The 25,721-nt window shown below is 38.2% G+C and overlaps 1 protein-coding gene across 1 annotated transcript; it reads right to left on the bottom strand.

Moving 5' to 3' along the window:
- Positions 1 to 1,442: 1,442 nt before the first annotated feature.
- lypd6 (LY6/PLAUR domain containing 6) lies at positions 1,443 to 21,144 on the bottom strand. Its single transcript, XM_079463728.1, has 5 exons — positions 20,996 to 21,144; positions 8,856 to 9,021; positions 6,118 to 6,216; positions 5,314 to 5,444; positions 1,443 to 3,012 (listed from the first exon to the last, which is right to left on the bottom strand). The coding sequence occupies exons 2-5, from the start codon at positions 8,971 to 8,973 to the stop codon at positions 2,827 to 2,829; spliced, it is 534 nt and encodes a 177-aa protein (XP_079319854.1). The 5' UTR covers positions 8,974 to 9,021; positions 20,996 to 21,144; the 3' UTR covers positions 1,443 to 2,826.
- Positions 21,145 to 25,721: the final 4,577 nt, after the last annotated feature.

The following is a 25,721-nucleotide window of genomic DNA, read 5'->3' as shown; positions in this document are numbered from 1 at the left end:
TAGTTCCTGATGTGTGCTAGACAAAATCTCCAGCCTTTAAACTTAATAGAATAACACTCTTTAAAGCTTAATCTTGTATCAGCACGTGTTGTACTTTAGGCTATACATGTAAAATACACATTTAATACTATAACAGTAGTGACTCATTTGTATTATGAGCAGTAGTATAAAACTATGATCTTAGAAAGTGGATTAAGACATACAGTATATTTGGATATTAGCGTCGCTCATGCTAGTGCATCTATAGTGCAGTCATGCTGAATGCAGACGGTTTGCATTTTCCCACAAAGAAGGGCTTTGCTTGTTTCCATTGCTGCTCAATCTGTCCCGAAGCTCTGCAGTGGAGTAATTAAAATCTCAGCATGGACATACTGAACAGGATATGCTGCTATGCCCTCCAACAATGAGGGTCATTCTTTGGACTTCAGGCAAGGTACCTGAAACTCGGCCTGCAGCCGCTCTTGATCATTAAAAACATGTTACTGCTCATCTGGAAAGTCAGCATTAGAGAGGAAATTTGACTTTGTATCGGCAGGGAATGAGCCGAGAAACTGGATTAGTGGAGGAGAGCAGGAGGATGAAGGCAACGTTTGTTTTGTCTTGGAAACTTTCAGAGAGACTGCTAAGATTTGACTGGAGTATTTTACTCAAAACAAAAAATCCATTATTAAGATTTTTTTCTTTATTATATGAAAGTGTGGTCAGAATATTCACATAACAAGTCACAAAGTAATGAAGATGTGTCAATAAAACCACACAACGCAAAGGATGGAGCAGCTATTTTGGTTTATTCTATCGTCCAGCATTTTATTAAGAGGTCATTGGAGAGCTTTATTTCTACAGACTGTTACTAAACGCCCTATAACCGAGCGAAGCCTGCTTCGAATCAACCTGCAGTCCATCTGTGACTCAAATGACCAAGAGGGTACTGGGTGTTGACCTTTGACCTCTGTCTTGTGGCTTAATAGAGTTGGGTTTCTTCTTTTCTGCTGTTCCAAAGAGCTACAACTACTCCTTAAACCTCATAAAATCAAAGCTAAACCTGTCTATAAATGATGTCCAAACTTAAGTGATACGAAACCGATTATATCTGTTGAATAAAAGCAAAGATGTAATTTGCTTTTATTCTTATGAGGTAAAACTGATTTTTTCCATCTAGTTTATATTGCTTATGTACACATAAGTTACTATAGATTTTGCTCTGTTAGTGGTTATGAACTCTGACTAGCAGACTGTACTGTAAAAGGGAAAAATAGGGCTAGATTTAGAAAGTATTGTGTGTGGGTGGAACATCAGGAAAATGGAACAAAACACAGAAATATCTTTGTGTGACTCAAATAGCCAGCAAAGTATCATTCAGAAAGAACAGTGAGTCTAAACCCTTTTGCAATTTGTGTTTTCTTTTAAATCATACGTCTGTACAATCCAGCCCACACAAACCTCCTTTTGAGTTTTGCTTTTATTAGCAGTAAACAAAATAACAGTTAACATTATGGATTTACATTTAATACAAAACTGGTAGGAAACGACCACAGACGTATTATGTATTGACTGTGAATGCATGATTAACACATAATGATCCTTAGCCTGACATAACAAAGCATATCGAAAAACTATGTACACAATAATATACAAGGATACTATAAACGTGTAGAAAAATATCTACATTTACAACAGACCTTGGCACACATGCAGCATTCTTGACTTCTTGGAGTAGAAAAGAAGAAAAAAATAATGCAAACTTATTACACATCATGCGTGCGTTATGTACTTAATGTTATTAGTCTGAGCTGATTTCATTATGATATATTATGATATTTTATGTGTGAACATTAAGTCACTAGAAAGTGTTTTGGGCATGACTGAACTGGCACTGGCTGGTCTACCTGAGTAAAGAGACAAAAGCCCTTCTGTGATAATCATGCCCATTGCCCTTTATATTTTACAGAGTTAAAACTGATTTTAGCGTAAATGCTACAATACACGTCATAACTTTCTAAGTTTAAGAAGCAGACTGACAGATGAAAAAAATAATACATTACAGACAACAGATTACAGAAATACATTACAAAATAACACTGAACTCAACACTTATTTGCGGACTGATTTTTGATTTTACAGTACAGTGTTATAGAAACATACACAATAATCTTACAGCCCTTCACTATGCTATGTGGAGGCAACATGTTCATGAAGTATTATTAGTTCACTTCCATGTGACAAACATCTGTACACAAGTGCTTTAAGAGTGTGTCAATATGGTACAAGAACAAATGGAAGTGCAAAAGCTAATAGAAGGTTTGATGAATAGGGCTGAGGAAGGTAGCTCTTTTTTCCATACTGTTTCCTAGACGCCAAGCCCTTTTCCCAAAAACGTTTGACATTATCTGAATGACAACAAGGATGAGAGCAGTTACCTATGGGTGGAATGTTATAGGTTCGATCTAACATTGAACACACTGTTGAGGTTTCCTACAAAAAGGATGATAAAAAAATAAATATATCTATACAAATGTATACAACACAACTCACATTTGATTAAAAGAAAAAAATTGTGCAGATTGCTTCAGTTTGCCATAAATATCCCCCTTTCCACCCCAACACTCTTTCCTGTGTCCAGTGTAACAAAAGTGATATATCAGATATTAAACACAGTTTAAGGAATATGGCTCCAAAGGTTTTAAACCATTCTGTAGGCCACTGTAGAATTTGTCATAGCAAACATTAGTATGAAAACATAAAATGTCTAACAATAACACTTCATTTTGAGGAAAGTGAAGACCACGAACAAGTCAACCGTCTCCTAATTTCATGTGATTTCATCCATCATGGATGGGTCTCAAAGTTAACACTGTGAAGCAACAGACTGACTATACAGACAGACAGCAGCGTGTGACTTCGTGTTGGCCGCAAGCTTTTGTTAATGGGGGACGTGGTGGAAAAAATGGCATCAGTCTCGTTTCGTGGGAGGGCCAGGTTGCAGATGTTGCCTTCACAACAGGACGTGCAGATCTGTGGTAAGACAACCAAACATATGCAAGGATTAAAAAAGATTTGATTTATAAATGTGTTAAAAAAAATATTCGATTTGTGTTTCCGAAAGAAACAGTAATGACGTCATTACACAGGACATGCTTCTCGTTTTTCTCTCAGTTGTGTGTGAGACAGTTGTGTCATCAGATGACGTCATGGGTTAATAAGTAAATTTATGATGCTATTGCATCATACAGAGATGAAAAAAAAGAAACCTCTCCAATTATGCCTTTAATCAACATTTCTGCGTGTATTTTGGTGATTCCAGTCCAGTGTCTGTTGAATGGCATTAAGTCATCCAACAACAAAGTGAAAAATCAGGCTTATTCCGTCATATATACATTTTTGAACTGATCCTAAACTACATGTAAAAACATTAGTATTGTGATGTTTAAAATTGAATATAAACTTGTTTTATTTGCTGTATGCAAGATTTTTGTATTTTCACTAGTTTGTCCTGTTTTCATTTTCTGCAAATAAATGCAAATACATTTAATTTGAAATTAGGATAAAATGTTGCTACTAGTTCACAGAAGTAAACAAAAATAATTATTTTAATTATATTTATTAATAGTAAATTCATAAAAACGGAATATATTTCTGTAGTGGTCTCTATATTTTCTGCATACTATAGTTTCAGCACTTCTTTCCTTTTCTCTATGCTTATAAACACGGAAAAACACTGTTCTCGTTTCTGTCAAAAACATTTAAAAATGTAATTGAACGCCCCTTTAAAACTACAGTACATGCACTACAGTATACTAAGGGATGCTACAGTTTGACCAAAACGTCGAGTGCTTTTTTGGACATAAACGTTTCCAAAGAGGTCTGAAAAGATGCTAAAACTAGAGACAACGTCGTAAATGCAATGAGAATCAATGCAGTATAGAAGGTATGCATTGACGTCACTTTCCCACGTGAACATGATGGGACGCGCCCTGGGACAGGCTCCCCTTTGTGGCAAAACACCCAGTAAAATGGCAGTAAGAGAGACAAAGAAACCGGGACTGCATCCTACGGAATGAGACGTCAAACCGAGGTCCTGACTCCCTGTGGTTATCAAAGATCCCATTGCACTTCTTGTAAAGAGTAGGGGTATAACCCTGGTGTCCGGGCCAGATTCCCTCCACTGGCCCTTGTCAATCATGGCCTCCTGATAATTCCCACCCTCTGAATTGGCTCTATCTCTCCTCTCCACCTAGAGCTGGTGTGTGCTGAGCGCACTGGCGCCATTGTACTGTGGCTGCCGTCGCATCATCCAAGTGGTGGTTGAGGAAGACCCCCTCATATGATTGTAAAACAGTTTGTGAGTACAGCAATACACTATAAAGCGCTATGCAAATGCATCATTCATTCATAAAACACGCAATTATTTGCTGAAATTACAAGCAGCGGGACTCGACGTTGATCCTTACAACTTCCCTACGACTTACATAGGAATCAGGTGTTCTTGGACACTGAAGTGTTGCTCGGAATTGCGTTTCCTGATATTGTAAGCAGTTATTTTGCTGAGTGTTTTGCCACCGACGGGGGTTTTGCTCCGGCGTGCTCATGTGGTGTTCACGTGGTAAAGTGACGACATGTCCATACCCTTGGTGTGACTGAAAACCGTATAAAGGACCAATCACAATTCAGTTCGCAAATACACATAACTACAATGACCAATTGTGTCCCAGTGCGCACATATTATAATGATGTAACAAATGTTGCCTTTAACCTTAGAATGAACCTTTTGCTTCTAGTGTAGCAGTGGAATCTTTACAACCACATTTATCTATCAATCTCCCCTCCTCACATCTGCCCTCTGCATAACTCATGTCCAGCGCTAGAGGTAAAAGACATAGATGTCAGGCCCTGTCTGGGCGCACCTTTCAACAAGGATTACTAACACAAGGATTACTGAGAAACACCAGCACAACTTTATCTCATCTAGAGCCAAATCACGAGAGAAGATAAATGGATTAACTAAAGAGCAGTTTAGTGTGGCTGTCTTGAGCCGTATCCCAAGACATGTGGACCAGAAGTGTTTATCACCCACTTGTTCACAATCACAAGTGGACTCTTTCTAAGCTGAAATGAGAACTAAATATAAAGGAGGAGCAGAATTTTTAAGATACTGTTTATTTGAAATGTTACACTTTTCATGGTGTGTTTTTAAACTTGTATTTCCCCACTGGGAGATACAAAATATTATAACACTATAAATGAACATGTTACAATATGTCAATAATCACTGTATTGGTATGGGAGCGTATTTAGCTCTAAAGTTTAAAAGCTCACCTTATTTCCTTCATGGTCTATATCAGTGCACCCTGTGGAAAGGCAGTCGTCCAGCGCCACACAACGCTTGGTCACCGCAACCGTGTTTTCATCCCAGCTCGTCTTATGAAGTGTGTAGCAGTATCGGCTTTCTGAAAGTCACAGAGCAAGTTCTCATTGACTTCATTTTCTCAGGAGCATACTTTTACATTACAAAACAGAACATTAAGTCTTGTTAGGAATCAGATTTTCTTGGGGAAAGCGGTTTTCCTGCAGGGTCTTGCAGTACTTGCCTTTAGCCACTTTGTTGCCAAATTGTAATAACTGTGCCTGTAATACGATTCATACAATCGCACAATATTGCACAATATTTTCAAACTACTGTACATGCTGAAAACACAGGAAACGTATATGAAATGTATATATTCCCTGCAATATTCCAGATGACCTGCAGCAGCATGTGTTCTTACTGAACGAATCGATGTCTTTTAGAGATTTAGAGCTGCTGAGTCATTAACACAGGGCTATAAATCAGCCCGAACACAGCGTGTTTAGCGTGCCTTATATGGGAGACTGTTCACTGCTAAAACATTTACGGACTGAATTAGGCCTATATGGAGAGACGTGCGTATAGAGAGACGGCAGTTAAACACACGATCTATGGCTAAGTGCATAATCCCAGTAAAACTTAAGTATATTTGGGTTAGTAGAATTTAAAAGATGCTGTGTTGCTGTTTTATGAGGGGGTCAAATATACAAAGAGATGTGATAGTGGTCGGCTCGATTCAAATGTTATTCCCAAAAGGGTAAAGGAAACGTTGGTACCTCTTGGACAGTACAGATCTGGAGCCCACCGATTGCATTCATAGTTGTCAGGAGCATCTTCACAGGTAAAACATTTAAATCCACCTGGATATGGAGTGGCTGGAAAACAGTTTACAAAAGAAAACTACATTTCAATCAATTGAACTCATTACGATTATTCACAATAATGCTTCATTTCAGCTGACACGTTTACAATATTAGTTCTCTAATATCAGTCTCTCCTTTACTGCATGATATGAAGTGATGTATATATGAACTTGATGCTTATGTATATGGCCATATAGTCAGAACACTAAATAATTAATAAAATAAAACATCTGCATTGTTACTTCTATATTTATAGGACAACATAACTAGAGTACAGTAGACATACAATTATTTGGTCTCTCTACATTTACAGCATATCCCAACATCTCAGGCTGAATAAATTAAGAGTTTGGTTCCAAAATGATTTTTTATTATGTTATCATGTTTTGATTTTGTTTGTTGGTGTTAGTTAGATGTCTTCTTTTGTTGTTATGGCTTAAATCAAATCAAAACAATAGTTTGCAGTTTGATTGATATTTATTTGAATGCACAATGAAAAAAACATTATTTTTGAACCGAACTCATTTTGGAACCAAACCTTTCATAATATATCATAATCTATGAAGGGGGGCTAAAGATGCAAAGTATGTGGAGTATGATGTCTTCTGTGAATGGTCTCATGGGGTAGTAAACCAATACTTGCCGTCTGTAAAGATTTAAATTAACTTCACCATAATATCACATCCTGTACATCAATATACAACAGCTGGATATCAGGAGGTCACAAAGTACCGTTGGGATCTCATAAGGACTGATTTCCACACACACACACACACACACACACACACAGACGATCCCTGCTGGTATATTGAGCAGATACTTCCAGCTTTACAGTCGAGATCCAGCACACAGCTGAAATGATCTTGGGAGGTCCTGCTAACCATTATGAAAGAGTGACAGATTGTTAAGATTAATCCTCTAAGCAGAGCAGAAACAACATTACCAACTCATGCTATCTCTCAGTATCAGCGGCAAATCGTTGGATTAGTACATCTGCATGCAAAACCATGCAAATAAATGTGTACAGTATACAGCATATGCAAATACTGTCCGCTATCAGCAGGTGCAATTCACCAGTTTTTTATTTACAAATATTAATTATCAGACTTCTATTAAGAGTGCATTCCCATAAAGCCACAGGGCCTATACATACATATATCAAAACGTAAAATAAATGACAGTATATCCAACTGGGCTAAATTGATTAAATATTTATTTTCAAAAAACATATTGTCCGGCCCTCCGTTTGGAAGAAATTATAAAGACATCAAGAAACCAATTTGAAATGATTCGAGCTTTGTGACATGGCGCATTATCCTGCTGGAAGTAGCCATTAGAGGATGGGTACATGGTGGTCATAAAGGGATGGACATGGTCAGAAACAATGCTCAGGTAGGTCGTGGCATTTAAACGATGCCCAATTGGCACTAAGGGGCCTAAAGTGTGCCAAGAAAACATCCCCCACACCATTACACCACCACCACCAGCCTGCACAGTGGTAACAATGTTCTCATTCTGTTTACGCTACAATTCTGAGTCTACCATCTGAATGTCTCAACAGAAATCGAGACTCATCAGACCAGGCAACATTTTTCCAGTCTTCAACTGTCCAATTTGGTGAGACACGGTGGGGTCTTCTGCTGTTGTATCCCACCCGCCTCAAGGTTGTGCGTGTTGTGGCTTCACAAATGCTTTGCTGCATACCTCGGTTGTAACAAGTGGATATTTCGGTCAAAGTTGCTCTTCTATCAGCTTGAATCAGTCGGCCCATTTTGCCCACAGGACAACCTGGATGTTTTTCCCTTCTTTGTAAACCCTAGAAATGGTTGTGCGTGAAAATCGCAGTAACTGAGCAGATTGTGAAATACTCAGACCGGCCAGTCTGGTACCAACAACCATGCCACATTCAAAATTGCTTAAATCACCTTTCTTTCCCATTCTGACATTCAGTTTGGAGTTCAGGAGATTGTCTTGACCAGGACCAAACCCCTAAATGCATTGAAGCAACTGCCATATGATTAGTTGATTAGATAATTGCTTTAATGAGAAATTGAACATGTTTTCCTAATAATCCTTTAGGGGAGTGTATATAAGCAAATATAATAATCATGTATTCAGACAATTACTAAATATCCAAATATATACAGGGTATATGATTCATGTTTAGTCTCGATCTGTAATATAAGGGATGAATGAGATATGAAAACAAGATGAGGTTGGGGGCTCTGAGAACCAAGCCTGTCATAATCAGAAAAGCGAGAAGATCCGACAGCTTCACACCGACCCTGACTTAAAAAGATCTACAGAAGCCATGACTGACAACTGAGGTTTGACCCTCTTTGTTTCCGTGGAATTCCTCACTGACAAATGGAAAACGTGGATTATATTCGGAGCACACTAAAGCCCAGCTGTTTCTATGTGTTCTTTGGCAATGGAAAACAGTGACATCAATGACATCAGTGGAAATATAAAGATCATACTGTATAATCTGAGTCTGTAAACACCTACTGTAAAATATTATTGTGCATTGTGTTTCAAAAAGCTTTCCTTTACTTCATAAATGCGTTACTGTTTGTGATGATGAACTAAATAAATTCCACTTTTAAAGATGTTGTTATAAATTGTCATCAACTTTCAGAATGTGAACTTACTTGAGGGATGAAGGAAAATGATGTCTTTTTCTGTGAAGTCCCTCGATTGAACAGTTTTTATCCAGCCAGCGATGGCGCTCAGCATTAAGCCCCAGGCCATAATCGGCCAGGGTTCCATTTCTGGAGTAAAACTCACATGTGCAAGAATCCAGATCCAACACGACACCTGTTAAAAACAACAAATATTCATAAACATAAAACCATTTAGGTTTACAAACTTCACTATCAGCCAGCACATAAATATGAGATAAAAAGCAGTTAAAACGCATTACAATCTCTCAGAAAACAAAACAAAAAAAAACACAAAGAGCAAGTGCCTCATTATATCAATTACGGTGTCAGCAGTCTGCCAATGTCCCGACCTTTCATCAACTCTGACTCCTCTTAACTGTTTGGTTTGGTTGTTGACAGCAGAGAACAAACAGTGATCCATTGTTTCCAAATACTGGATGCCATGGTCACAATAAAACCTCTTTGATGCACACCGAAAAATGGACATCTATGTTTACAGTCCACTAAACAGGATCACGTTTAATGAAACAGAACATTTATGTGAGGCATGTGTTTGAATTGAGTTTAGTTAACAAAACACAGTTACAGCCCTACATATTAAAATACTGAATATTATAAAACATATATATATATATATAAAATAATGTTTTGGATCTTTCCCTGGTAAATTGTTCCCCTTTCTTTGCTATTATTTGTTAGATTTTTTTTGTCATGTTTATTGTTAGGCTGAAAAGGGGCTGAAATGAGAAGGATCTGTAATGCTTTTTGGCGAGATACTTGTTTCAGGCAAACAAAATCCCTTGAAAGGATAAGCTGTAGAAAAAGCACATGCTTTAAACTAAAAGCTCTGTGTTTTTTGTTACTGAAACAAAGGCTTCAGAGAAACTCAAAATCAACCCATTTCACACAATACATGACTTTCTCTAAATCTGTGTAAATTTATGAAAATGCAGTTTCAAGATTTGCCTTCATGCAGACACGAGTTCTGAAAGTACTATTATCAATATAACTTCTAAGGTCTACCAGAGTCCTGAGACTTTTACCTGAAGTAAAAAAAAACTAAATGGTTACTAAAAGTAAATGGTTAGTGTTAAATGTTTAGTGTTTGATTTTATCATGCAGTTCACAGTTGATGCTAACTGTTTGTAAAGGGTTTGCAGACATCTTATCAGAATCAGAAATGGTCAGAAATCGGTATGTGCTGTACTCAATATACAGGGTATAAGATGAACTACCAAAATTCACTCATATGGGAAATTACTGTATCAAATTATCTATCAAAGATTCAAAGAACCATCATGTTATCCCCCAGTTTATACCAGTCTGAACCAGGAATGCAAGAAAACATCTTAAAAGCGTCAACTGCTTTTCTGTGGTCCATTAATAAGAATGAATACAGAATAGCACTTAATACTTCCATTTGCTCATAAGCAATATTGCTTAAGATGTTAAAGATAGTAATATCCTGTGAAATGTGAAACGTGAATGTCAGGTACCAGAATTTGTGTTGATATTTTCCTTTAGTGTCATTATTTGCAGTTACTGATAAGAGTTCTAAAGTTTTACAGGTCCAGCGTGATCACAGTGGTTTCCTGTCTGGGACAGGACAAGATTTCCAGATTTCCCCCTGTTTATTGTGTTAAGCATACTAGGCTCGGAAAAATTATTAAATAGGCCGACACTGAGCTCATGACCTCTCAAAGGCTGTAGGGGTACAGCACAGCTATGTAAAACCGCATTAGGTTTCGTCAAAGTGATTCATTCCCCACTGAAGGTCTAAGGGTGTTGAAAAGGATCCTTTTCGGTTTTTAGCTGCAGGTCCCACAAGCTGACACATTGAGCCATTGAGCGGGAATGTCAACAAACAATTTAAGTGTGTTTTGCCAGACCTTTGATAAATGTGTTGGCCTTTCTCTTACACAAACATCAGAGATAATAAATTAGATATTCTCCTGGGCTTTTAGAATTATGTTAGAAAGATATAACGGATGGGTTTGGCTTAGACGCATGCAGAACTGGGGCAGATAATGCAGTAATACATCTTTAGCCTAATGGGATAAAAATCATTAATGCAATAAGAAACAATATCCAACAAAAAACCTCCCACTGAGAATAAAATAAAGCCAATGCAGACAAAAAGCATACGTTCCTGCATTATAACAAATTGTAGCCCTAATGTAAATATGTTTTTAATAACCTGATTCAAGTCATACATTTTCCTAACCAAACCCAGGCGGGTGCACCTGCATGTGAACAAATAAAATGGTCAGGAGTGCTTTAGAATTTCAGAATGACTCTCACATAAACACAAGCTTGCAGGTGAATCTACAGCTCTGATAAAATCACTAGAGCCTTATGAGAGAATGAGTTAAGTAAAGCCTTGAGAAACACAAAGACATCCTGCTGATAAGAGAACATGGATTCAGTTTCACCACGCAGGTGTCCTCAGACCAGAGACATCTTATTCTGCATTATCTGTTGCTGGAAGATCTAATGTCCTCGACCTTCAAGCAGAAAAGGCCTAGGCCAGAACTTTGAGGACATCTGAGATAAAAGACCTTTCATAATACTAAAGGACTGAACCATATAAAAATAAGACAAAAATGTAAGAAAGCCTTAGTTTTGATTTTTGAAGTAGAGAGCTTTGGTGAAAGTTTGATGAAAATTCATTTACTCACTCTCTTGTCATTTCAAACCTGTATGAGTTTCTTTCTTCTGCAGAATACAAAAGAAGATATTTAAAGAATGTTGGTAACCGGTGGAACCCATTCACTTGCATTGGTTTTGCATCCTTACAATAGAAGTGAATGGGTACCATAGTGGTTCAGTTTTTAAAATACCTTATTTTCTGTTATGCAAAATAAAAAAGTCATACAGGTGTGAAGTGACAAGAGACTGCGTGGATGATGACACAATTTTCATTTTTGGGCGAACTATCCCTTTTGTTTTGAACTAAAACAAGACAATTTTCATTTATTTCATTATTATGATGACAAGTGATGCCAACTTAATAATTACAATGATGACAAATGCATCTCAACATCAGATAAATGTTTACTTTAAATACTTCTCAGTTACCAAACAAAACATAATCATTAATGTGGCATCCAGACTCGATCAGGAAGTGCCTTAGGTTAAACTTTAGTGGCTCATCTAATCTTCTCTCATAATCTGCCAGGTGACGTCCACAAGCAAAACCTGTCATCAGGACCTCAGCGCATGCAGATCGCCCTCAAAATGGAAGCAGTGATCGTGGTTAGTTTGATCAGAGTGTTCTGTTGTATGGAGAGCGTTATGGAGGATCATGGTGCATTAGAGAGCATAACTGTAAAGAAAACATTGCATCAAACAGAAGCAATACAGACTTGTGTTAGATGTATGTCTTTGTTCATGGAGATTCTGACCTTGTATGTGTACAGTATGTTTATGAGGCAAGTTACTATGGAGGGGTGAGTATATGTCTAGCATGTTGAAACATCTTTGATGCTCTTTCCATGACAGAGTTTGCCATTATGCAAACATATCTTCAGTTTGAAGCTGTACATCATCCGTTAGCTGCATTTGAATCATGCGTCACATCGGTACACTAATGTACTACAGCAGCGTATAAAATGGCCAAAACTGTATTGTAGAATCTGAACAGCACGAGACCTAAGCAAATTTTCCCATTACAAGACAGATCACAGATGAGATCTCTTCGATATCTCAACTATTTCCTCTAGGCATCAATGAGATGAAATAGAAAGCAAATGAAATGTTTTCTCCTGAGAAAAACACCCAGAAATCTCACACGTCTCCATTAGAGCATCAGATAGAGATCTCGACAATGTCACTGTGGTGAGGAAGGCGGGACGAGAGCCGTGACGCGGGGCCGGTGGCGTGAGTGATAAGTGCAATCAGCTGTGCGCGCACCGGTCCCGCATCTTATCACGGAGGAGATTGGGAGCTTAAATGGATGTTCGGCAGGACTGTTGACGAGAGAGGACCGGGCCCGAAACTGTGTTTAGTTTGTGTATGTTTTATGGCCGGCAGTCTACCGCGAGGTGGCTGCCGGATTGTTCAGTGTTTATTGTTTATTTAATTAAAGTTTTAAAGTTTAAATGTTCGCCGGTTCCCGCCTCCTTCCTTCCCTTCTTACGAACTTTATTACATTGGTGCCGAAACCCGGGAGGAAGGAGGGGCATGCTGTCGAAGAGCCCTCGCTGCCGAGGGGCATCGTGGTGCGGAGGAGTTCGGGCAGCGCGGACAAGGGACGTCCGCCGGCGGCTGCCCGAGGCGGTGGTGCTGGAGCAAGAAAAATCGTCTGGGACGGAGAGCTCGCTGCCGTGCTCCTGGGCCGAGGTTGGATGGCGGCCTTAAGGAGGGAGCGGAGGGGTCGTCGCCGTTGGCCGTGGGCCGGAATCCTGTGTCCAACAACCATGAGGGTGAGGAACAGGAAACGGGGGACCCGCTGCTGGCTGCCCTCACGCCGAGGGCCATCGCCAACCGCCAGGAGGCGGAGGAGGATCGGGCCGTCCCCCCGACGTCCAGCACCACCGCATTGCACCGCGAGGAAGAGCCTCTCGGCTGGGCTGAGGACCGAGTGACAGCGTGTCAGGGAACCGGACAATTTTTTTTTCTTTTCCTCTCTCCCCTCTCTCGTCCCTGTCGCTCCGGGGGCTCCCGTCTCCGTTCTTTCGTCTCGCCGGTGCATACCCCCAGGCGCTGCCGACTCCGAGACTGGCTCCCCAGGGGGGGGGAGTAGGTACAGTCTCGGGGGTGCCCCCCGGCCTGTAAGGGGTGATGGGGGTATGTGGTGAGGAAGGCGGGACGAGAGCCGTGACGCGGGGCCGGTGGCGTGAGTGATAAGTGCAATCAGCTGTGCGCGCACCGGTCCCGCATCTTATCACGGAGGAGATTGGGAGCTTAAATGGATGTTCGGCAGGACTGTTGACGAGAGAGGACCGGGCCCGAAACTGTGTTTAGTTTGTGTATGTTTTATGGCCGGCAGTCTACCGCGAGGTGGCTGCCGGATTGTTCAGTGTTTATTGTTTATTTAATTAAAGTTTTAAAGTTTAAATGTTCGCCGGTTCCCGCCTCCTTCCTTCCCATCTTACGAACTTTATTACAGTCACAAACTGAGCTGAGATTCGCAACCAAACCAGACGTCAATATTTTTCATCAATTTCCTCAAATCCTGATTTGTTACCCTTAAAAAATGACAATATAATATATAAAACCAAGAAGTATTTGTCATCTGATAACAATAGCCCTGATGATGATACACTTACTGTGTGGCAAGAAAAAGAAATAATACGCTGTGAATTCCCTCCGGAAAAAAGCCCGATTTCATTTCTGTACAGTACGATACACAAGTGCCATTCATCTCGTCTCATTACTGCAGGTCACTGGCTTACTCAGAGGAAAGAAACAGCAGTGGAGGATTCGTGGGCTCCATACAGGTCAAGGGCCCAGAAGTTCCTGCTTGAGCCACTGCCAGGTGATTAAGAATTACTCCGGTCAGAAACACGATATTCCGGGTTGTGAATCGGCCTGTGAATGGCAGTCACTCCCATTAATGGAGAGAAAGAAATGCAAATCCTCTTTGGTGACTTTGAAAACTTGTTGGACCAGATTCTGCACAGCTTTGAGAAGTAAAAGCAGCAGAACAGCGAGGAAGCATCAAGCTCCTGAAGAGAGAGAGAGCACAAGCCTTACCATGAATAATAAAAAATACATTGCATAAAAATGAAATTGGGAAAATTGTAAGCAGTCTGTGTACAGTTTTGTCATTTGGTTAACATGACGTTTGTACAGCAGAACATTATGCATTTAAGCATATACATACATATTTTTGTCCAATCAAATGTCTCAGTCGAACAAAACAATATGAAATGAAATGCAAATTAAGTGTTGCATCTAATTTTCATAAACAATATGTATGAATTTATAATATATTATAAAATAAATTAAGTGTATAATTTGTTTTAAAGTTGTACATTTTATAATAATAATACTTATATACAAATGACATCCAGTATACATGGGATTAATATGGAAACACAAATTAATCTGCAGTTCTTCATTTCTCTGCACAACGTTTCAAGCCAAACAGCAATGAGCCGTGCCACAAATCCAAAAGAGTCATGTTGGATCAGAATCACAAGCCAGCTAATTGAAATCCTACATGCACACAAACACACTAATCCAGCACTATTCTTTTGAAGTGGTCCGGTTCAGATGTAGAATTGGTAATCCCCTCTTCAGCCTCTTGACACATTGAAAGACTCACGGAATCAGACATGTAAGCCTAAAACAATGGGTTAGTTACCAGCAACAGCCTCAGATAACGGAGAAAATAGAAGTTACAAAAACGATATTACCATGATACTCTGTTAGGATAATACTACCATGAAACTATGACATAAGATATAGTATGAGATTTAAAGTTACTGAAGAACTGCCATATATAAATGTATTACTCAAGTCAAATATGTTTGTTCACATTTCATTTTCAAAAATATGCTCAAAAAATGAATCGTCAGAGTCAGTTGGAGTGTCTACACCGAACGCGATGCGACACGCCATACGGCTTGTTCTAATGGGTGGACAATCCAGTGTGGAAAAAATGTATATTATAATGGGTTCTAATGCTTTCTATTGTCTTTTTTTTGACACATCGTGTTACATTACTTTAATAATGAATGATAAAATAGTCAAGAATAAATAACACAATGTTATTCAAACAAAAATGATGAGAGAATGTTCATGTTTGGATCATTCATAATTATTAATACAATAATTATTATTAAACATTTTGAAAACATGACTTATTCTTCATATTTTTAAACGTCTTTGTCAATTGTTATTCAAGTCTCATTCAAGTCAATGTATGTTTATCCTCTTCCTCCATTAGGTTTCATTCTCTTCATACAAGTTATTAAGCCATTCATCTTGCTTCTGTTGCTTTGGGTTTGGGTGATTTATCTTGATCGTAATGCTCTTTGCATTAATACTCTCCCTTTGGTTTGGTGAAGCACATATCCTGGACACAGGGGAAGTGAGTGGAACCCTTTGTAGGGAAGGAGATTTATAATAATGTCTTGGTGTGGGGGACTGAGGAGGGATAAAATATATTTTGAGGCAGCTGTGGCAAACCAAGAGGGTGGAGCACGTGGTGGGTTTGATTCCCTTGAACTTTGGACCACTAAAACCAGGATGAGAAGGCAGAGGGGGCTATTTTAGAAATGTTCATGAAAGGATTTACTCCCTCTTTTGTCTTTGGGTCTTGGATGGTGAACCCTTACATTGCCCCAGCAAGACCTTTTCATGGACATAGTGTGTCTGAGTTTAATCAGATTTCTTGGATGAGGGGAAAACACACCTCTCACTCACTGGCTCCTTTGTTCATGTTTACTAGTAAACAGCTATTTATAAACCACGTATAGATTGTTGGAGATCACCTGACAATGGATAATCTCATTTAGTCTGCATACCAGTCCAAGTACATTATTTATAACATATACTTCCCAAATGTGGTCAACAATTGTTTGAAGGAATGAGATGGATTAAGCTGTTGCATAAACTAAATTTCTAAAACTAAATGTATAAACCACATTAAGTCTGACTGATGAACACTAGACCAGTGATATGATTACAGTTTTATATTGTTGAGGTTAAAAGTGCTTTGCTTGCAGGATATGGAGTGCGATTTATCCGCAAAAATCCAGGCACTTGTTTCCATGAGGTGAATAAAACTTCAAAGGAAAAAGGAAAAATCCTCTGGAGACATGCAGAAATATCTGGTTGCTGATACTGAGGAGGGAGAAATGTGCGTCCTGTGCTTAAACCAAAGCATTAGCATTCATTGCATACATGTGTGGTTCAAAGATTTTTCACTCACAAAAAACAGTGGCATGTAGTGTCCTTTGTTTTCGAAAAAGATTAGAATCTTTACATTAAACTGTATGATTTGTGTAGATTTATTTGACTGTTTTTGACTGTTTTACTCCAATAGTGTAGTGTAAAATTATAATGCTTATTTTTATTATACTTATAAAATGTTAATAATTAAAAACATAATTATACTATACATTAATATAGTAAGTATTATTATGCATTATTACTATTAATGAAATAATACAATTTAATATTAATGTAATAATTTAACTTATAATAAAATTCAAGCATTTAGTCATGTTTCATATCTGGTGTCAAAAACATGTAATGTTTGGTACGTTTTTTACGGGGGACCTTTGAAAGTTTCGCTTAAAACACTTTGTATTAAAAATATGATAGAAAATATAATAATTATTTTTAATAAATTATGCTTGTCTTACAGAAACAAGATGTACAAACATGAGATAAATAAAATCTAAGGTATTAAAAGGATCCTGGGGTTTCCAGAAATAAAACCATTCAGCTTACAGTTAATAACAGTTTAATCTTATAAACAATTTTTCTAGTTACATGTACATTTTTCTCCAATATAATATAATATAAAAATCTCATTTTATTAATATTGAAGTGAAGTCCCTTATAATAGTTAAACATTCATGTTCAAATCTTTTGGTACCCAGCCTATTAACAGACTACATATAAATCTTCATAGACTAACAAAAGAAGGCAGCAGCTTCACTACAGGGTGCAGAAAAAGCCCCCGTAAGACAAATCGGATACATCTGCTCAGTAAAGCATTCAAATGGGGTGTCAGAGCATCTAATTAGCATTAAAAACATAAAAAAGCTTCTGAACACCACACTATGTATCCTATACACTACATAGGCTATATATTGAGCAAAAAGGACTCGAGTTATAGTAACGAAACAATAGAGTGAAGCGGGCAAATATAACAGTTGCATTAAGAGCGCAGAAAGCCTCGGGCACTCGCTCTGACCCAGTGACAGTGATCTTGCCCGAGTCGCTCATGCAGTTAACGCAAAACAAACTTTGCTAAATAATTCAAAAGGAGCATAAGTAATGCACCACGTTGAGGGACTCTCTCGTACGCTCCGGTGCACATGCATGTGTTATGTGTTCAGCCCATAAAGAAGCATCATTACCTAAAGACCATCAACCTTTGTCAAGTTCCTAGACTTTGTGAAGGAAAACAAAGGGGTCAGATGAAGCCATCGCTCTTCTGCCTCGCTGTCCTCATTGAGATGGCACTCTGCGTAATGGAGGACTGGATCAGCACATGGAACACTAAACCCCCTCCCCCGCCATGACACGGGATGTCTAATGCGACCTCTGGTAGTCACGCAATGGACTTGACCGCATGTAGAAAGGTGCCATGTTTTGTTACGATGTGGATATTACGAGAAGGGGGTATAACCACACAGAAGAAAAAATTATAAAATAATTGATTTGCAATAAAAACACCGTCAGACTGCACCCTACCTGTGGTGTACATCATTTTTATTTGATCAAAACCCAAACCCAAACAAATGCGACATCATTTTACCATGCAAACTGCCACACAAACAGCTAAAGCACTAAATGAATAATAAGGAAACGAACTAAAAAACGATATGATCTTGCTTATCGATAGGCTGGTTGTTGGGAATGACCATCCCGAAAAAAAATGTAAAACAATCCATCAAAGATCATTTAAGACAACCAGCTCTTAAACACACCGAGAATGAACAACTCAAACCTTTGCCTGACATTCCTCCTGTTTACATCATACCATCACATAATGGCCCTCATACTTGGTCATAACGTAAACTAAAAATGACCCATATATGCTCTTCTAATACTTCCATCCCCTTGTTATTGAGAGGTCTCAAATAACACCTTTCGGATTCTATAATGGCACATCTGGAGACGCACCTGCTCCGATTCAAACATGTCATCACAGAGGTGAAACTAATGTTTCTTTGGGTCAATGGATATGTACAGAAAAACATGTGGGCATTACTGTGTGAAGAGAAAGTATTTGCACAAACAGAATGGAATCCAGAAATCTGAGATAATCTGTTGAAGGGTGAACTAGATGTCAGATTTTTCGACTAAAAATGTCATGAAAACAATTAAAGACTGTAGTATCCAAAAATCATTCTCCATTTGCTTTTTGTTGGTCAGTCACTAGCGCTGTTGCTAAAATCTTGCTTTTAAAAATGTGCTTATTAAGTCATAAATCCAGTCAATTTGGTTGAAATGTTTAATGAAATGTTTTTTTTATAAATGCTTAAAAATGGTTGGTCTTTTTCTGTATTTAAAGCCGCAAGAAGTTTAAGCATCATTGTAAAACATTTGACAAACTGTATATTGATTTTACAATATCGAGTATTGAGTTTTATTATTTTAATGCCCAAACCTAAAAATAAAAACCTAAAAAAATGACAAATCTATGTGTTAGATGATCTGGAGTTACACTGATCACACCACACCCCCCCCCCCCCGCCAAAGTATATTCAAGAGACGATAAATCTTGCGTGAGCAGTTTAAAAACGAAGACAAATGAATTTTTCACGCTGGTGAGGTTCTTTTCATCTCTTGACCGTTTTCTTCTTGAATTCATTGTTCCTTCCGTGTCCCTTCTTCCAAGACTGTTGCCCCTTCACAAAACAGACAGTCTACAGATGGGCTTTGGACACACATAACTGTATAATTCTATTCTTCCTATGCATGTTTGCTGGGGACAATACATTTCCTTGAAATGCTCTTAACATGACTGGAAGACGAGACTATAGAGAAGGCCTTATAGTTTGTTCAAAAGTGAGGAACTGCACATTTTAATCTGACCTGATATAATAGTGAATTTAAAGGTAAAGAGAATGCTTCGGTTGCATGCTTTCCTACATTCCCGTTGCATTGTCTGTCGCAATGATGTCATCAGGGCTTTTCCCAGCGTTTTAACTCAGTGGAAATGTATGTAATATTTTTTACATTTATATCTCACATCAAAGAAAGCTTGCCTCATAAGTAACTCCCGCACAATGGATGTCCTCTAATTGCTAAGTGTCAATTTCTCACAGTTTTCCTTCCCCTTGTGTCCTTGGCTGCCCGTGTTGAGTCTTTCCGCACACACCCCTACACAAGCTACAGATAAGACGTTTCAAGGCTCGCTTTTCTCTTGAACAAAATCTCAAAGTGGAAACGAGCAGTGTAATTTGTATTCCGCAGCACAGGTGCACAAGCTTAGTATATAGTCCTCATATATAAATATTATAGATAAAGATAAATAGATAACCTACAGATAAACCCAGACTGTGCTAAGAGAGGTGCATTCGTATAAAGGTCATTGAAATGAGAAGACAGGGTCTGTCAACACTAGGCACTGTCTATGAGCCAGATAACATACAAAATACACTTGCATAACAAATACCAAACTGGGATTCCAGCAAATTGCACATCCAGATAAAACAAAGGCACATTAAGGTTCTACCGTACATATGTAGTCGATGATCATCATGGCTCACTGTGAATTAACCACTCCTACAAAACATGGCAAACACAAAGCTCCACACGAAGCAACCCATCTCAAATTCATAACATTTTTCTTATACGTTACGAATATCGAATATTATAAATGAGCCCTGATTAGTTCCATATAATATTGTACAAATGAATGACATTGTGCCTACATTCCTGCCATAGATTCAGGGCGGGTAACTGATCCTGATCTTTTGTATACACCGTGAACGAAGATTCCTCTTGATTTTACAAAATATCAAAATACAACCTTGCTTGCTAAGCTATGAGACACTGTACTGCACAGGTATGTGAGAGATCTCTTAAGCAGAGACTAGATGACCCGGGGGTTTAAACTATTACTTTGGCACACCTAGTAAGTTTTGTTTAGTATACGTTTAATATCAAATCACTGCATGCTCAATTTTGTCTCAATGGCAGAGTTTAGTGCAGTGTACACTGTACAGTATCTCTTCATGTAATGCACGCGCTGCAGTTTGCGCTGTCAAACAGTTTGTCACTGTTATTTATCTTTTAGTTCGTGTTCTAAAAGCAGTGGTTTGTCTATTCACGAATATTTGCGTTTACAGGTAAAAGTTTAAATGTTGTACGAATGAAACACCGTGTATGCTACTCATGCAACACACGCACAGGTTTGAAATGCTTGAGCTCGTGCAATAATAGATTCAGTTTACAGACGCAGCAGGTCAAGTGAAAAGGTTCCGGTTACTTACCTAAAATGACTCAAACAACTGTGGTGAAACTTTCGTCGCGGCAGATGTATCCTTTTCGTAGCGAATAAAGTCACCTATGTCGATAGTCTCCTTAGTTTTCTGTACTCATGACACGTCCGAGCTGAATCCTGTGAACTCAAGGGTTTCCTAAAAGGCGGATGAGACGCTCGACTGAGCCTATCAGAGGTCGAGAGGAGGCGCGTCCCGATGGATACGCGCACACACATGAACACACACACACACACACACACACACGCACGCTTGTGAAGCTACAAGTGAAGAAACCGCATAGACACGAGGCTCTTCATTCGAAGAAAATACCAATCACGTTTTAACTGATCTGTGCGAAATTGTAGGATGCACTTGAAGGGATAGTTCACCCCAAAATGACAGTTCTGTCATCAATTACTCACCCTCGTGTAATATCATACCTGTACGAATGAATTTGTCCTATAGAACACAGAGAAAGATATTTTTGTAAGAAATTGAGTAATAAGTCAGTTCTGGGACATCATGCACAACCATAGTAGGACAAATGTGTGGTTTGTTAAAGGTGGCCCAGAACTGTCCGCTTTCCTAAATTCTTCAAAATATCTCATTTTGTGTTCAATGGAATTTTTTTTATACAACATTGTTTTCTACTATGGTAATGGATGATGTTAACTTGCTAACATTCTTCGAAATATATTTTTTGTGTTCTCCAGAACAAAGAAATGCATAAAACAAAGTGAGTGTAAGTAAATGAAGACAGAATCCATACATGGGTGAACTATCCCTTCAAACGTCATTTTTTGTGTTAACATTAATAGGAGGACATTTTCTATCATCTAAATTTACACACAATGTATAGAAAGCACACACTGTACTACACTGGTAAGCATTCATATAACCTGGAGTAAATTGGTCACAATAGCACATAACATGCTTTATGTATATCAGTTTCAACAGCTAACAGCATTATACATCCAAAACATGTTATTTTAGCCTTACATTACCTGCATTTTGGAGGCAGTATATACACATGCACTGGGGATACCATTATAAAATATTTTGTCTCGTTAGCCAGCTAAAGTTGAACACCGTCTATTCTGTTGGCCCTCTGCTGGTGAATGAATCACAAAAGTGGCTGAAATGTAAAATCTAGCACTTTCTCAAGAACTTATCATAATATTTGAAAACATACAGTAATACTTCAAATTCTTCATAATACATTTAATGCAGTACATCATATTACTATAATGTGTGACAGCCTACATTACTAAATGATTTGCTATATTTAATCGCCATGCAAACATAAAGTTTGTTGCATTTGTCATAAATTTACAGATTACAAAATGATTCAGTCATTTTCTTTATGTAAATAGTGTAAATGCTTCAAAACAGTTATGTTGTCTTAAAGACAGGTTAAATGTTTTTAGCACATTGAGATGTCATCTGTGTTGCCTCCCTTGAGTCACTTAAAAGTTAACATTTTTGTGAGGGCAAGATAAAAGCCATGAGGGGGGTAACCCATAAACCGGGGAGTGTCAGAGACCACTCGTCACTATTGCTCTTAACCTCAGGCAGCTTCAACGGGACTGTCTCTGTAATTACTGCACAGTGAATCATTTGGATTAAAAGGATCGACCTCACACATTATACGATGTATGCTCGCAGTAAATGTGCCTTACTTGTTATTAACAAATTGTCTACTTAACCTCCAAATCTTACAGGAAAATGTTCCATACCACAAATATCCTAAATGTTTTCCCCAAGGCAATGATAAAGAAAAAGAAGTTGATGGAAGGAGACATATGATGTAAATAAAACAAAATGAACCATGACATAATTGTTTTAGCTCCTTAAACGTATAAAATAAATACATTTTCTTAATAAATATATTTTTGCACGATGTTTACTTTCGTGTATGCAACATATGAAACACAATTAAAAACAGTTTTCTGGGGTTTTTAAAAAAGATTTTTGGTGTACTGAGGTGACAGACTTCCTCTGGAAACATTCTGGGCCCTAAAAACATAAATTCAGGAAAGTGTAAGTAAATCCATCGTAGCTACTTAAAAGTCTGTGCCTAAAGATCCGCTTCAAAGGTCTTGTGCTCAGGGTAGATTTACACAGGATGAGCGTTTGATTTGTAGTGAGTGGATTTAGACGGCAATGAGGGAGGCCTCTGCTGTTAGGCTATATGGAAGTGCAGATAGATTAATGGCAGGGTAAGAACATGAGGTGAGACCAGTCATGTAAATACAGTTTCATGTGGTTTTCACACTTAAAATATACGGCTTTAATGTCGATGTATGCTACAGGACCTGCATGGATGCAAAATGGAGTTGCAATAAAATAAGTGAATTAAGAACATACATATGTCAATGTCAATACCAGTTTATTTTCCGTTGTTAATTCGTTATTATAATTTCAAAATACTTTTCTCTGCACGTTCGTGACAGGCGGTCATCACTTGCAGAAATACAACACAAGCCAGATTTATCTCTTTCCGTGAAACGTCAGTTTTGACAAAAACCTTAAGACCTAACATTGTTCTTCATGTTTTTGTGTGTTTGTATCTGTCACCACATTTGATCTCACAGTGAGGGGCTTGGCAAATACATTTTACACTCTGGATAGATACAATGTGATTTATTTAGTTAGCCTGAGAAATAGACACTATTAATTCAGTCATTCGTAGCTGATTGTCCTGTCTGACAGGCAGATATAGAGTCCGCTAAATGCGCAAGTCAGATATCACTGAAACAGCCTGTTACAACTGCCCATCTTGATGTAAAAAAGGACATCAGCACCATGTACACACTTTGTGCATGACTGAATTCCGCTTGAAGTTGAAATCTAAAATCAGCCGTTCAGCCATAATTACAACCTCCTCCTGAAGGATCACATTTCATGTAATGGAAGTGCAGTTTCTCACTGGTATGCAGAGGCACGAGATAAGGATAATTTTACTAAAGGTTGAAATGAACAACGAAGAGTAGAGATACAGAGACATAAGACACACTTACAAAGACATAAGACAAAGCTGAATAAGCAGCGGATCGCTAAAAGTATCATGGACTCGTATAATAAGTAATCTCATACTTAAAGGGACACAAACTCACCCTCCAAATCTGTATAAATGTCTTTGTTTTGATGAACAAAGGGAAAGATATTTGGTAGAATGCTTGTAACCAAACAGTTCTTGGTCACCATTGACTACCATTGTAGGACAAATTGCTTAATACAATTCTTTGATTTTTTTTATATGTGTTGGCATCAACTGTATTACTGGACAAAGTGTAAAACTTGTACATATCATATTAAGAAACAAAATGCTGAAGTATGAAATTTATAAAGTGAGAAAACGTCTTTCTTTAAAAAAATGTATTTACGTTGTTCATGTTTTGTAGCACACGCATTTTTATAAATGCAGATATCAGAATAACAGTTGTGTCTTGTTAGTGCAAAGTGGGAAAGTGTTTTATATTCTTAGGTAGATTTCGTCAGTTAAATGTCCACTAAGGTTCTGTAAAGAAGAGCTGCTATAAAAACAGAGGTAAAATGTAACAAACAGATTCAACTGTTATTGTCATTTCTGCCCCAGGACACAGCAACAGCAAACTAACACCACCAGTCATTATACAACTCTCACGCTCTCTATAAGAGCAACTTAGTTGTGTTTGTGTTAAAGGCAGAGATGTGCTGAGGTTTGTAATGGAGAAGATCCCAGTTCTTTTTCTCAGACCTGAAAGTGTAGTTTCTTTTATCAAAGACATTCAACAGAATATTCAACAAGAGTAATCCACATTATTCACAGTCCATGGAAAAAAGGATTTGTCTTTCAATAGCTTTTCAAACACATTGATGACTTGACAAGTCATCACAATCCATTACTCATCACATCCATGTAAGGCTACTGTATTAACCTCCATAGGCAATTAACACACCTGGTATGTCCTCTTACCTGACAGCAGGTTTCCAGTTGAGCTGGTTGGCATGCATGATCATCTCAAACTGAATGAATGAGATGGCTTTGATGATGCACACTAGAGGGACAGTGGTGAACGTGTGAGCCCCTCAGGCACACTTCAATCACCAGCCAGGGTCTCTTCAAGGACCACTGATGTCAGTCATATTAACTGAATGGGACAAATACTTGCTCCCATCCTCAAAACATTGATTTTCTTATGTTAACCTCTTACATAACTTCCTTTTACCTGTTTCAAAATTATATAGTTTTTTGGGATACACAAAACACATGTGGACATTATTAAAAGATTAAGTTAAATACAGCTATTATTTTTTATTTTTAATGTCAGCAAAAATGTAATTACAGGTATTTCGAATGATTATAACAGAAATTCCATTAGTTTCCATTTTATCAAACCCAAACACAGTCTGAACCTAAACGCTGTTTTGGTCCATGGTCCCTTTAAATGTTTTGGGAGAGAGGGTCAAGAGGGGCCAAATATGCATTTTCCATCAGCCATAAGTTTTATTTCTTCTTCATGTTGAAAGGTTTGTTGGCATCACAGGGGGTGTGTGATCTCAGCAAGACTTCAGACTTCACAGAAAGTCCTCTACACATGTGCTAAAAGATCACAGACACAAACACCTGTTTCTTTTCTGCCAGCGGAACGTCACCACAGCAGAAGAAGTTTGAGCCTCCTGACCAGGGGCTGGCCATATATGGTTTGATGTGCATTTGATGTTATGGTTCATAATGTGGCAGAAAATGAAA

The sequence above is a fragment of the Barbatula barbatula genome, assembly GCF_947034865.1.
Source record: "Barbatula barbatula genome assembly, chromosome: 9".
Lineage (NCBI taxonomy): Eukaryota > Metazoa > Chordata > Actinopteri > Cypriniformes > Nemacheilidae > Barbatula > Barbatula barbatula.
This window is presented reverse-complemented; position numbering and strand designations above follow the sequence as displayed.

What these genes read in the sequence shown, in the direction of transcription:
- lypd6 (XM_079463728.1), bottom strand. Translation starts at nt 8,973, where the DNA reads ATGGAACCCTGGCCGATTATGGCCTGGGGCTTAATGCTGAGCGCCATC. An exon ending in AGATCTGTACTGTCCAAGAG is followed by an intron (nt 5,445 to 6,117) that starts GTACCAACGTTT and finishes TGTGACTTTCAG; the next exon opens with AAAGCCGATACTGCTACACA. An exon ending in TAGACCATGAAGGAAATAAG is followed by an intron (nt 3,013 to 5,313) that starts GTGAGCTTTTAA and finishes GTCTTACCACAG; the next exon opens with ATCTGCACGTCCTGTTGTGA.